Source organism: Ostrinia furnacalis, unplaced genomic scaffold (genome assembly GCF_004193835.3).
Source record: "Ostrinia furnacalis isolate ACB-3 unplaced genomic scaffold, ASM419383v2 OfSCF7528, whole genome shotgun sequence".
NCBI classification, from domain to species: domain Eukaryota; kingdom Metazoa; phylum Arthropoda; class Insecta; order Lepidoptera; family Crambidae; genus Ostrinia; species Ostrinia furnacalis.
Window position 1 is genome coordinate 59,614 of NW_021137767.1, and position 13,779 is coordinate 73,392.

The 13,779-nt window shown below is 39.4% G+C and overlaps 1 protein-coding gene across 8 annotated transcripts in view; it reads right to left on the bottom strand.

Annotated features, from left to right (window-relative positions):
- The window catches only part of sosie (oogenesis-related protein sosie), a 35,090-nt gene that overhangs the window by 9,692 nt on the left and 11,619 nt on the right, over positions 1-13,779 (bottom strand). For all 8 annotated transcript variants that reach the window (XM_028321412.1, XM_028321405.1, XM_028321411.1 and 5 more), the window contains 2 exons: positions 1,962-2,102; positions 179-355 (listed from right to left, as the gene is read on the bottom strand). In XM_028321412.1, coding sequence (XP_028177213.1) covers positions 179-355; positions 1,962-2,102 — 318 coding nt within the window. The remainder of the gene's footprint in view (positions 1-178; positions 356-1,961; positions 2,103-13,779) is intronic.

Here is a 13,779-nt window from a genome sequence, read left to right on the forward strand (position 1 = left end):
ACTCACTGGTAGGTATGACGGCTATTTCATTTGTAAGAAGTTGTTTTCCATTACAACTAGCGCCATCTCTTATCAAAAACCCCGCACTAACCACTGCAAGAATGTTAGCGATTCGCTATTTTACGCAGATACATCTATAATTAATAGCGCCATCTGTTATCGAAAGCAAGGTACTAACCACTGCAAGAGTGTTCGTGCTCCCTGAACCCGTTTTCTGCGTCACACTGACAGATCGTGTGTCGCTCGGTCGTCAGATACATTCGGAGGTGCGGCGGAGGGGTGCCCGTGATGTTTGGAGTCGCGCAGACTAACCCATCGTTGCATTCGTCGCTGTTGCTACAGATGTGGTAGAGAGCTGTAAGAGAGAACATACTTATTAAATAAATCTTTCGAGTTCATAAGGGCCCTCACCCAAGGCGACTTTTTGTCACGCGTTTCGTAAACGAGCGACAGCATCGCTACTAACGCGCGTTAGTCGCATTTGCAACGCACTACAGCAGAAGTGATGCCAAGGCGCTACTAACGCGCTACATCTGCGCGACTGCATCGCTACAAAAAGTCGCCGTGGGCGAGGGCCCTAAAGGTGATAGCACACTTATCAATCCGGAAAGGGATCAACACCGTATCGCTTTTCGCCGCGATGTCAACTTCGAGGCGAGGCGTTTACGTTTCGGTGCGGATAAGTGTGCGTTGCAGTCCTGAATTTCATTTAAAGAATACTGACTACCACGAGTTGACACGGTAACGATCCGTTTCCGGGTTGATAAGTGTGCTTCGACCTTAAGTATGCATTTTAGGTGAACATGAAAACCTTTCGTTTTCGAATCGTTTGTAGAAATGTAGCAGTAGCTCGAAACTAATTTTAACGCATTCGATTGTGAAAATTGATTTTGTGCTCTCCCATTCTAACTTCACGTGACGTTCACAGCACAGGGGCGCTATTGAAGTTTTCATCTTTCGATGGCGATTCGAATACGCAAACGATTCGAAGTCGAGAGTTTTTCGTGCTAGAAGTATATCCATACACCTAAATTAAATTCATAATCAAACTTTAGCCCACCAAATTAAGGCTACGTGCCTAAGCCCTATAATAACTAGCACTGATAACAGAAAAACCTTTGAAATGTAAGTTAATTTGTATAAAGCACGAACCATTGTGTTCTTGGTTTAATTGTACAAAGTAGGTACTTTCGAGAGCACATCAAGACGTACATTTTTGTTGGAAAATCGCCTTTAATGCGACGAAATAAGACGCCACAGTGTTAAGCTTTTTATGCTGAGTATGGTATTTACTCTTAGTATAAGTTTTCACGCTACCATAGCCTTAATTGTTGGGGAAAAATAATGAGCTGTCAAAACTAAAGTTAATGTGTCCCAATTTGATATGAAGCACAGTGTTTTCAGTTCGTTCGTTTCAGCCAAATGACGTCCACTGCTGGTCAAAGGACTTCAAGGATTTCCACAACGACCAGTCTTGCACTGCCCGCATCTAGATCTAGTCTAAGTAGATGCTTCCTGCGACTTTCACCAGATCGTCGGTCCACCTAGTAAACACCATCTTTCAGTTCATGGTCGCTATTCGAGAACTTTACAACGTCCACGTGCACAGTGAGACCTCATAGTAATGTTTGTGAATACGGGCGTAAATGACCTGTGGGCTGAGTGTGAATTTACATCAAACGCGCTCACGAGTTTTTGAACGTTTTCCGCTAGGGGCGCTGTACAATCCGTCATACATTAAATGTCATTTTTTGACGCGCTTACTGTGAGCACGTTTGATGAAAACTCACACCCAGCCCTCTGACCTCTAGACAAGAGTGTATAGCCAAGAGAGAAATGCCATCGCACCGACGTTTTTCCGTATGGCTCTGTTATGATGAGATTAGATTTTCAGAGCGAGAAGAAGTGTAGCGTCACTTGTCTAGAGGGATTGATGATGACGATGATGATTAATAACTTACATTTAGTTTGCGCTTCGCACTGCCCGTTGACCGGCGGTGAGTTGTCCCCACAGAGGCATCTGGTGGTGGAGTCGTAGTGGGTTCTGACACAGGAGCTGCTACTGATGCCAGCGCAGTCAGACGGCTTCCCGCACGCTCGAGCTGGAAGAAAGAAGATGGTTAGGTTATATAAATGACCCAATGGTGTCGCGGAAGTTTAAAGCTACGGCCGGATACTCGCGACACTCCCACTCGGGCGATGACGGAACTCCGCGGAGGTTTTAGTGAGTATACCTCAACCTTTTCAGGACGGAGCAGCGCCCTTTTTAGGGCGCCGGGAGTCCCACACACCATTCTGTCCCCCGGGCAGTGGTGACGGTGCGCAAAGCATTTCCTCCGCGACAAAAAAAGGGTACATAAATGACAGTTTTACTTTCCCTCAGAACAAACTCACAACAGATTACAGAAACTAAAGGGAGATGTGACAAGGGGGCGGGGCCGGTGTCACAGCAATATGCCCAAAAACAGAACACATTGCTCGTGAAAGCAATGATGACAGCAGCGACGTCATATAAACAGCTTACATTGCTTGCGTAGTACCAAAGATTATTCGAACGTTGAGTATTTATTTGTGTGCATGAATTTCTAATGCAATACTGAGTTTAGAACTCAACGCATTAGTTGTCAATTGTTATCTCTCTATATCTCTATGAACAAACTTGACCTTCACTGGTTGGGTTGGCGGTCAAGCTGTAGATCCTGGCTACACAGGAGTAGCAGTGGAAACGAGAGGTGGGAATAGTCCCGTTTTATAACAATTAAATTCTCGCACTGACCTTTAGCAACACTTCGCATTTATTATATTGTAGCTAAAAAACATACCGTAGTATAACCATGGTTACTTTTCATTGCCATTCTGCCTTCGCGTGCTGTCGTATGTTAATCAGTACGCCCCAACTAAATAAATGACTATAATACTGATAATACCCAAAGGTTACTTACAAGGGGTAGTAAAAACCATTTATTTTTGTACTGCGTATGTTCTGGAAGTTACAGTTACGACGTTTGAAAAGGGCATGGGAAATTACGTACGCTAATGGGAAACGAAGGTATAATACCTACTGAATTGCCAATGAAGGCAGAGGAATCATCAAGGTATAATAGTAAAGGTCCTAGGACTGACCCTTGCGGCACGCCTTGAGTCGTTTCGACAAGCTTGAAAAGGGTAGAATAAATTAAAGTTAATTGGAAATAAATTACAAACGGAAGAAGGGCAAAATTAAATTGTATTAAAGATAAAGTAATGGTCCCAGTATCAACCCTTGAGATGCACCCTATAGGAATACTTGACGTTACCAGAGTTATATTGTCCAATAGCACAATAATTTGGGTAAAAAGTACTATCTCTAACTAAATGCTATTTTAACAAATACTAAAGCATACGTTTACTTTACCAAATGCCTCAGGTAAATCAAGTTTTTACTTCAATTTCTGTTCAATTCAGTCACCTAGCCTAGATCATAGAGATTTGAAAAATATTCTAAGCACTATGAATGTCCCATTTACGAATTGAACCAAAAACCACACAAAAAACATTCATTTAGCAACTAAAATCAATAAGTAAGTAACATTATTACCTAAATTACAAAAATAAAATTTCCACGAATACTCAACAAAGTTGTCAGACATTATAATGCAAAGACATCGACATCATACAGCCAAGGTTCTTGAAAATTCCCACTTTAAATTCTAAGATAACTCCACAGTGGCCGCACGCCATCGGAAGCTAGTTCAACCAGCGTATCTTGGATCCTTACTCGTTTAAATTACCGTGTTACGAGAGACCAAGAGAGACTGTTAATCGTGGGGTGTAAATCTATGCTTCCGAAAGTAATCAGACAGCGCCATCTAGCGAAGTAGGTTAAGAGGTAGTAAGAAGGTTAAGTTTACATGCAAAGGTTTTTAACAGTACCTACGCACTTGCTTCAAGAAGAGTGGGCTAAGTGTGATTTACATCAAAGTTAGCGCGTTTAAAATGGATGAAAATTTTAGTTCTTAAACGTTTCCGGTAGGAGCGCTGTACAATCCGTCATACATTTTATTGTCATTTTTAGAGATGGATAGATACAATCTTCCACATGAGTAACAGAGTTTAAATGAACTACAACGAACTGTGCCACCCGTGACATTGACAAAGGGGCGCCACCGTCAATACCGGATCTCTGGTTCCAATTTTTGCCACGTTGGAAACTTTAAAGTTGAACGATGGTGGCGCCCCCCTGTCATTGAGTTTGGTGGGACAGCAAGGATTTACAGATGGATAGATAAGAGATATTGCTTTTTTATCGTCTCATTAGGCGTTTATTTAAAAAAATAAACTTCACACTCATTGCTTTTGAAAAATTAACCATGAAAAACATAACCCTCCTTCTGGCGTAGTCGGGTAAAAATGTGGATTTTTTCAATATTCTGACTCGCCATCAATGGAGGATTTAAAAATATCTCTTCAATTCCCATTTTTTTATTCAGGGCAAAGTGCGACTGGGTACGGTTGTAGCAACTCGAATGTTATCGAACAATGCTCGGTAGGTGAGGGGTATTTATGGAGAAGAGCATACGGGTGACTAGTCCATACAACTTTATTATTGTCTTGTCGCCCGTATACCCTTCCCTTTGTACCCCTCACCTACCAAGCAGCTGTCGAGTTGTTACAACTGTACCCTGTTACAACAGTACCCTGTTACAACCGTACCCTGTGACAACCGTACCCAGTCTCCCCTAATTGCAGTACCTACACCTAACTTAGTCAGTACTTGGGACTACTTTTTGCTAATAACTTCGTAGTAAGACCTTCATAAGTTCACAGTAAACCGGCAAGTACAATTATTTTGTTGTTAGCCATGTTTAATCGTAAAAATAATAGAAATAATAACAACCAAGCCGCAATAAAACACAAAATATTTCAGAATTCTGCTTCTACCGGGCACGAGTTATTTCGATGTAATTGAAGCTTTCAATTTGGCGCTAGGGCTGTCAACTCTTGATTTATCATAAATTAAATTAAATTAAATTTATAATACTAATATTATAAATGTGAAAGTAACTCTGTCTGTCTGTCTGTATGTCTCACTTTCACGCTTAAACCACTTAACCGATTTTGATTAAATATGGCATAGAGATAGTTTGAGTCCCGGGAAAGGACATAGGATAGTTTTTATAGGCTTTTAAAACAGGGACGCGCGCGATAAAGATTTTCTGTGACAGACTTGAAAATTCCACGCGGGCGAAGCCGCGGGCGGAAAGCTAGTGTCTTTATAAAATTTTGACCAAGATTTAGCGTCAAAAAAAATTTATAGAAGTTATTTATATTATGTTCCATTATCTTCCACTAATTGACATATTTATCCAAAGCCGTAAAACTTCTATGAAAAAAAAAAGAATTTTTGAGATGCACCTTAAAAATCAAAAACTTAGAACCTTTCGTCCAGCCGTAGGATTAATATTTAGAATGAGTGATATTGATTCTAATGTTGGCTTTTATGTCACTAGTTGTTTAACCCAAAGGATAGAGACAGTGCAGCAGTGGCTGCTGAAGGACTACATAGTCAACAGCATAGTTCATTATCGAATCTCCAAAAACAAAGCGATTTCCAAAAAAATACAAAGGTTTTCTAACATGCATTTCCATATTAAACGTTACTTTAAAACACTGTTCAACGAGAATGTCATTTTTATTAGTAAGGGAAGTGTGCTGGCCTTTGTCCAGCAGTGGACGGCATTTTCAACGAAGATTGTAACAATCTTAAGGAAACTAGCAGCCCTACACAAAAGCAATAAAAGTCGCTCCTAGCATGCCATTTGGTCGAGTTTACAGCAATCAAACTGAATTTCAGATTTTATCGCCCCACTTCCGGTAAGCTGGCGATTGAATACACGGCTTAGCGAGCTGACAGCCCTGTTTGTTTTTTAATCATTAACAGGCGAAGAAATCAAAACCATAAAGCTTGGAATCGCACGGCTTTCTTCAATTTTAATGCCCGCTTTCCCCATCAATCCCTAATTTAGTTCTTGAAAGTTTTCGCTAGGGGCGCTGTACAAATTTAATGTCATTTGATAACAAGCAGCCCAAATCAAAACTATCGGCCGACTAAAGGCTAGCGTCCACATGTCGGTATCGTACGCATCGGACGTAAGGTAAGTGCCCCCTACTTCGGTATATTAAGGCTCTTACGACTTTAACATTTTATTTAAAAATAACCAAGCATGATATCAGTATGAAAGCTTTTGTATGCTAAACTTTGGTCTTTTGACAGTAAGTTAATACATAATTTATAGTTATACAGTTTGAACTTTTTTTTATATTAATTGTTCTGCGGACCTCTTGTTTGGATCCTGTTTCGTGACAAAATTTTGCTCTGTTTCTAAGTTCGTGAACTCATGTCCCCTATTTCGGGATAAGGTTTTATGCATCCAGTTAGGATATTTTAATAATGATTAAGGGTTTAATAAATTTAAAAACGATAAAAGATAAATAAAACAAATCGAAATAAAACCAAAATTATGCTGGTACTACTTATGCTAATTCATCTTAAAATTGGTCATTTATGTGAACTTCAAACTCGTGTCATATAAATTCTAGTGAACGAAACATATACCGAATTTAGGTCATGAGAAACTTAAATAAATGCATTATTTGTTTCATAACTTACATTTAAATTATCATAAATAATTATTTAAAAACCAAGCATCAAAATGTTATCCATAATATCCTTGAATCGGTAGTGTCACGAAATAGGGGACACCCGAAAAATAATATGTACGCTATTTCGTGAGTCAATTAATCGCAATTTTAAAGGAATTCTACGTTTTCATATAACTTTTTTCTAAGCCAAATCAATTGTCAAGGAACACATGAAACCACCATTACAAGTTTTATTTAAATGGACGTTCCTTCGCCTTTTTATAAGCTTAAGAAGTTGGAGCGCTAACCTTACGGTGAGAGCAACCTTTACAAGCCGCAAAGATGTTTTTGGCTCTCTGAGAGTTTGAAGCTTCGTATTGCTCTCATTTTTGGCGCCACAATGTTGGTACTTGGTTTTTTAGATAGCTTAAATAATAGAGTTTTTGTAGTAATGAAGAATTTTTATAAATTATATTCCATTTGCTTATTATTTGAGCTAGAAAAAAAACTTACGAACTTACGTACTATCACGAACTAGTAGCCGTTTACCTTATCGCACGCTACGGATCGTAGTATTATTTATATAGAAACTCACATAAGTGCGTCCACCTGTCCGCATCGTACGCATCGCACATCCGATACAATGTGTTTTGTACGATGCGTCCGTTGCGTACGATACGACAAGTGGATGCTTAGCTTAAAAGTTTGTCTACGGGGTGTCTAACGCCCATTCACAAACGATGCTGGCTCAAGTGAAGCAGCAAATCGAACGCACAGCGTTGAATAGAGCTCTGTGATTGGTTCGTGTGTCACCCTGTGCGTCCACGCGCACTGTGTGACTTCATAATGTTTGTGAATACCGGCGTAAAACTTCTAAAAGAAAGGAACATAGCATATTATTTCAAATAGTATAATTCGTGCTTACACACTACAAAAAGTAGCATTTGAGAAATTATATTCCGACGCTCACAAAATAGCATACCAAAGAAATGAATGACATGTGAAAAATAAAAAACTTTTTTAAATGCGATTCCGCAGTTTGAGTATGCAAATTGATAATACGAATAATTTTGCTTGAAAAATAAAAGTCAAAAGCCACCGTCTACCATGGTAGGTATTTATTTAACTTATTTTTTACTAGCTTTCCGCCCGCGGCTTCGCCTGCGTGGAATTTTGTCTGTCCCAGAAAAACTTTATCGCGCGCGTCCCTGTTTCAAAAACCGTGATAAAAACTATCCTATGTCCTTTCTCGGGACTCAAACTATCTCTATGCCAAATTTCATCAAAATCACTTCAGTGGTTTAGGCGTGGTAGCAAGACAGACAGACAGACAGACAGACAGACAGACAGACAGACAGACTGACACCTGACAGACAGAGTTACTTTCGCATTTATAATATTAGTATAGCTAGTATAGATACCTAGCTTGAAGCTCATAATTCCTACTATACCGAAACGAAGTGCGCACTTTGTTTGGCAAAAAATGGAATTATTAATTTCGTAACCTAAGTTCGTAAAATAAGTATGTACCTAGGTAGCAACACCTACTATACTAATTACCTACATAGGGGAGACCAAGGTGAATCGTTGTAACAGGGGAGAGTGACATAGTTTTTTTTTAAACTTATCAACTACAGCGAGTTCATAACAGTGCGCGTATTTTAGTTCAAAGGGCATAGTGTGAGTTTACAAATTCCTGAAAGATTTAAAATAGGTCCTGCAAAAGTAATGACCAGAAAGCTTAGGGAATGGCTAACCACTTCCTGCTTTTACAGTGTTCAGGAATTTCTGGACAAAAATTTGCATGTTAATGTATTTTAGCAGAATAGAGCACTTTGTATTTACAACACTATCTGTATCAACTAGTGATGAAACGGATAGTTGTTTGGCCGGATACCGGATACCGGATATCCGGCCAGCTGCTAGGCCGGATAGCCGGATATCCGGCGGCCGGATAGTTGGCCCATTGTCTCGTTGCATGTCGTGACGAGTTTAGCGCCGCACAGGTGTTTCGAACGCGATCAGTGGGTCTATTAGTAGACTAGACTAGTCACACTTTTCGAAAATCGAATTCATCCGAATAGAATGTCAGATTTTGCCACCTGTCTAGGGGGCACATTAATTCGGGCGATTTTGGTTGCCATCGTGAGTGTGTGATTGAATAGCGAAAATTTATTTGGCAATATTTTGAAATTAACAGATATTTACCATTTATGTATTCGTCATTAGAGAGAATAGCTCAGAAAAAGAAATTAGTTTTTTGAAAGGCCTTTTAATATGGCTTTTTTGTAACTTTTTGGACTTTAAATAAAAGCCGTCATTATTATAAGTCATTTTATTGATATTTACCCCAAAGATTTAATGTATTTCATTTTATTAATAGGAAATTTTCGTAGTTTTTTAATATCCGGTATCCGGCCGGATAGTGAGTTACTATCCGGTATCCGGCCGGATAGTAAATTTAGGCCGGATATCCGGCCTACCGGATAGTTACCGGATATCCGTTTCATCTCTAGTATCAACCTATTCTTTGCAAATAAATGTCTTTGTCTTTGTCTTTGTCTACATCAAACGTCCTCACTAGTGAGCGCGTTAAAAAAATAAAGTATGAAAATTTTAGTTCTTGAAAGTTTCCGCTAGGGGCGCTCAATAGAGCTGATAATAAATGCGTCATACATATAATTTTTTTACGCGCTCACTAGTGACGACATTTTACGTAAACTCACACTAAGCCCTCAAGCCCTCAAGACTCGAGCTAAAAAATACGCGCTGTTGCGAGCTCGCTAATACACTCGGTATCAAATAAATCGCACCTCCCGCGACAAGCACTTATCAAACGTATGCATCCCCACTTCCCACCAACATTGGTACCATTTGAAAGCCTAGTTCTAAACTTCATTTCATTAAAAGAAAGGTTTTTACCCCAAAAATGTGTCTTTACAAGGATCCAGAGTCACTTCTTCAAAAAATAGGTAGTTACGCTATAGCCATTTTTTATGACTATAAAACTATATAAATAAGTTGGAATTAATCGCTATCCATCTGTTAAAGAGGACACGTGAGATCTTTATTTGGTTTTATAACCATAAAAATTGGTCTAATTGATCCCAGAGGTGAGCCCAAAGTGAGGTCTATTTTCAAGTCACTTTTATGGTATATGTTAATCATTTATTTAGAAATAAAATGTATTTTTCTTTAAGGATATTTATTGGGCTTTCAAATAACACCAATATTGTTGGGGTACCATGATTGTGTCAGAAGAAAATCTATAAAGTTCGCGTCGCGGAAGTTGCGGTTTATTTGATGTTGAGTGTAGTAAATAAATAGGCTTCCAAAAATCGACAATGTCACAAGTTCACAACTCTCCCCTGTTACAAATCTCCTCGGTCTCCCCTACCCAGGTACATAAATATATTGGCAGTAGGTACCAATGTTTAAAAATTGTAAGCGCTGCAACGATCATACATTTTAATACAAATTCAAACACCAATCAAATGTAATCATATGCTGTTCATAAATATGTTGCGGTATGGGGATGTTGCCTGGGTCAAAAAGCAAGAGTTTTAATTAGTCCGTCAGTTAACTTATCAAAAAATACTCAACACGTATTTTTCACTTTTTCAAACTAATAAAAATTTAAAGAGATAAAGCGCCCCAAATTGAAGTTCATAAGAAGAGGCCCGTGACGTCAACGCTTGCTTAAAAATGCCGCACGTTGTGACGTCGTGCGCAACTTCAACGCACCATAATTATGTAATTATTTGTTAGATTGACAAATAAAAATATATGTGTCCAATATTTTTTGATATTAAACATTACGGACTAAAAAAATTTTTTTAGGCAACTAGCCTATTGTCTGCGCTACTGCGCTACAATCTTTTGTAAATTCAAATTCAAATTCAAATTGTTTCATTGTTTCATTGTTTCAAAATATTGGCTTTGCCAATTTTATGAACTCGACTGTACCTACTATAAAGGAAAATAGCTGACATTTCTTAGATAAAAAAGATCGTAAAGAACTGAACACAAAGTAAAATAAAAAGCCTCTGTTTCAACAGATATCATCAATGACATAACTCTAGCAATACCCAGCCATATTCTTTACTCATGTGGCAATATCATAAAAAAGATTTTTGTGGGTCACGAAATTATTGTCTTACTTACCTTGATTTCTAGGTTTTTTCGCGTTTGCATGATAAATAGGTACCTACTAAAATTAGAAGTACCTACCTAGATATCTGATAGATACCATATTTGATTTGAAAGATAAAGCCTTCGGTAAGTATGCTTTATTTATTGCTTTTTGGATTTTTTATTTGGTGGATTTTCTAATACTTTTCAGGAACCTCCAGCTTAATTCAAATGCTTTCGATCGTCTTTCTTTTAAACAAGATAGTATTTTTATTTAGTGATTGAATTTAGAGTCCGCCCGCAACTTCGTACGCGTGGATCCCGTTTATCCTCTCAGGGGTGGAGTTTCGTAAAATCCGTTCTTAATGAGCACCTACGTTCTAAAAGGAACCCCATGCAAAATTTGAGACTCCTAGCACTTGTAGTTTCTGCGATTTCATGATGAGTGAGTGAGTGACTCAGTGACCTTTCGCTTTTATAAAATATATTTAAATTAATAACACTAAACCAAAAGGTAAATCGATGAACACTGGAGCGGTCGTACTTCGTATGAACTCAAATAACCCTCCTTTTGGTGCAGTTTCGGGTAGGTAATTAAAAAATAATTACCTACCTAAATTAGAACCCTACAAAGGTAACATAAGTACGTAGTCTTTAATTACTAACGGAAAAATAATTATTTTAAGTAATGATGAGCCGGTTTGTATCCGTAAGTAGGTATATCCGAAGGACAAAAAAGTCCTGTAGGTCACCTTAGAGTTAAGTAGGTATTTTTTTGTTGCAAAAAAACACTAATTTAATAGCAACGATTAAAGGACGTCGCACATTTATCAACCCGGAAAGGGATTGTAGTGTACACTATTGTATGTTATGTTGAATTGGTAAGTCGAACCAATAACACCAAGCAACACTGATAACACGGATATCGGCTCGCAGCAAGCAACAACGCGTCTTCCCTTACGGCGGTCGGTAGGTCTGCCTGACAGCTCCCTCCCGCCCCGCGACCCCGCGCGCGTGCTTCTCGAGACGACAGAGTTAAGGTCATAGCATACTTATTCACAACTATAAATGTCTATACACTACATCCCTCCCTTGTTATTGTTTTTCATAAAATAATTATACCTAATGAAAATGACAAGTTAAGGGCCAGGGATAAGGTAATGTACAAATGAAATACATTCATAATAATCACCAAACTATATTGTCATTAGATGAACATTTTCATTTTCCATAAGTATCTATGCATCATCATCATTACCAAGTACAATCAGAAAGTCCTTATTCCAATTATATTTAATCTCCAATTATTCCTCATTATCATCACTCAGTTTATCCACCCGAGTTGTGATTGATTTACATCGCCACTATCATTTGTCTGAGCATCACTGGCATTATTCTCCTCATCTAACACCTTCCATTGTCCTTCCACACGTTTTAGGTGTACGACGTTTCGTCTGATCCGCTGACCAGTTTCATCGTTCCGGAGACTTACGTCTCCTCCTTTGTTCTCTTCGACGGTATGTGTCTCGGGTTCGTAGTTCAAGCTCAACTTGTTTTGTTTAGTCATATTTTTGACATAAACCTTATCTCCAACTTCCAATTCACAACCAGTAGCTCTCCTCTTCATGTCCGCATATTCCTTCCCTTTTTCTTTTAGTTCTTTATCTCTATCCCTCATTTCAAGGTCCGCCGAGGAATGCGTCATGTCTTGAATCATAGGCAGCTTGTCTCTAAATTGTCGTCTAAAGAACAGTTCCGCAGGTGTTTTTCCTGTAACTGTGTGAGGTGTACTGTTGTACATCGCCATGTACTCAAGAAGAGCCTCCTTCCAGTTCTTTTTTTCCACTTGAGAAATTTTGAGGCGTTTGAGAATGTCCCTATTCTGGCGCTCCACCTCTCCATTCTGTTGTGGCCAGTAGGGAATGGTATTATAAAGCCGTATGTTCCTCTCTGCACAGAACCTCTTAAAGTCTTCGCTGGAAAATTGTCTCCCGTTGTCTGCTGTAAGGGAGACCGGATTGCCAAGCCTGCTAAAAATATCTTTAAGCATTCCGATTATTTCAGAGCTTGTTATGGTCCTGCATGTTTTTACCTCTTTATATCGGGTGTAATAATCCACAACAACCAGGATATAATCTCCACTAGGCAAGGGGCCCATGAGGTCAATTGCTATGTCAACCCACGGTTCGGAAGGTAAGTCTCTCCTTTTTAATGGATTTGGGGCGCTGGGTGCAGAGACCAAGATGCATCCTTTACAGGCTTTGCATATGTTCTCAGCATCTTTGTCGCACTTAGGCCACCATACCTTGGTCCTCAATCTGCCCTTCATCGCGACTATCCCTGGGTGGCCTTCATGCGCAGCTTCCAGAACTCTTCTGCGTAATTTGGTTGGGATTACAATTTTCGTCCCCCTGAGGAGGATATCGCCATGGAAGCATAATTCGTTCTGGAAAAGTTTATAGGCTTTAACTGTTTCATCCCAGTTTCCATCGTAAAGGCCCTCTTTGACCTTCTGTATCTCTGCATCTCCAAGGGAACTTTCAGTAATATCTTGCAATGGGATGGCTACTGGTCGCGCAGATTCGGTAACCGCCTGAACATAGTCTCCAAATATAGCCGTCGGGTTTGTTGCCACTTCACAGAGTCTCGATAGTGGATCGGCTATATTGGTCTTCCCCGGGCTATATTTCACCTTGAAGTTGTAGGATTGTAGTCTTAACACCCACCTTTCAATGCGAGCGCACGGTTTTGCCTTTGGACCAAATATTACCTCCAAAGGCTTATGGTCCGTTACTAGATCGAACATCTTGCCATACAGGAACATGTTGAAATGTTCGACTGCCCAAACTAGGGCTAAGGCCTCTTTTTCTGTTTGGCAGTAACGACGCTCGCAGCTGCTGAGGGTTTTATTGCCAAATGCAATAATTCTCGGTCCGTTCTTATTGATCTGCACCAGTACTGCACCCAGACCCACTGGGCTTGCATCTGCAATCACCACAGTCTTATCATTTGGGTTGTAATAACCTA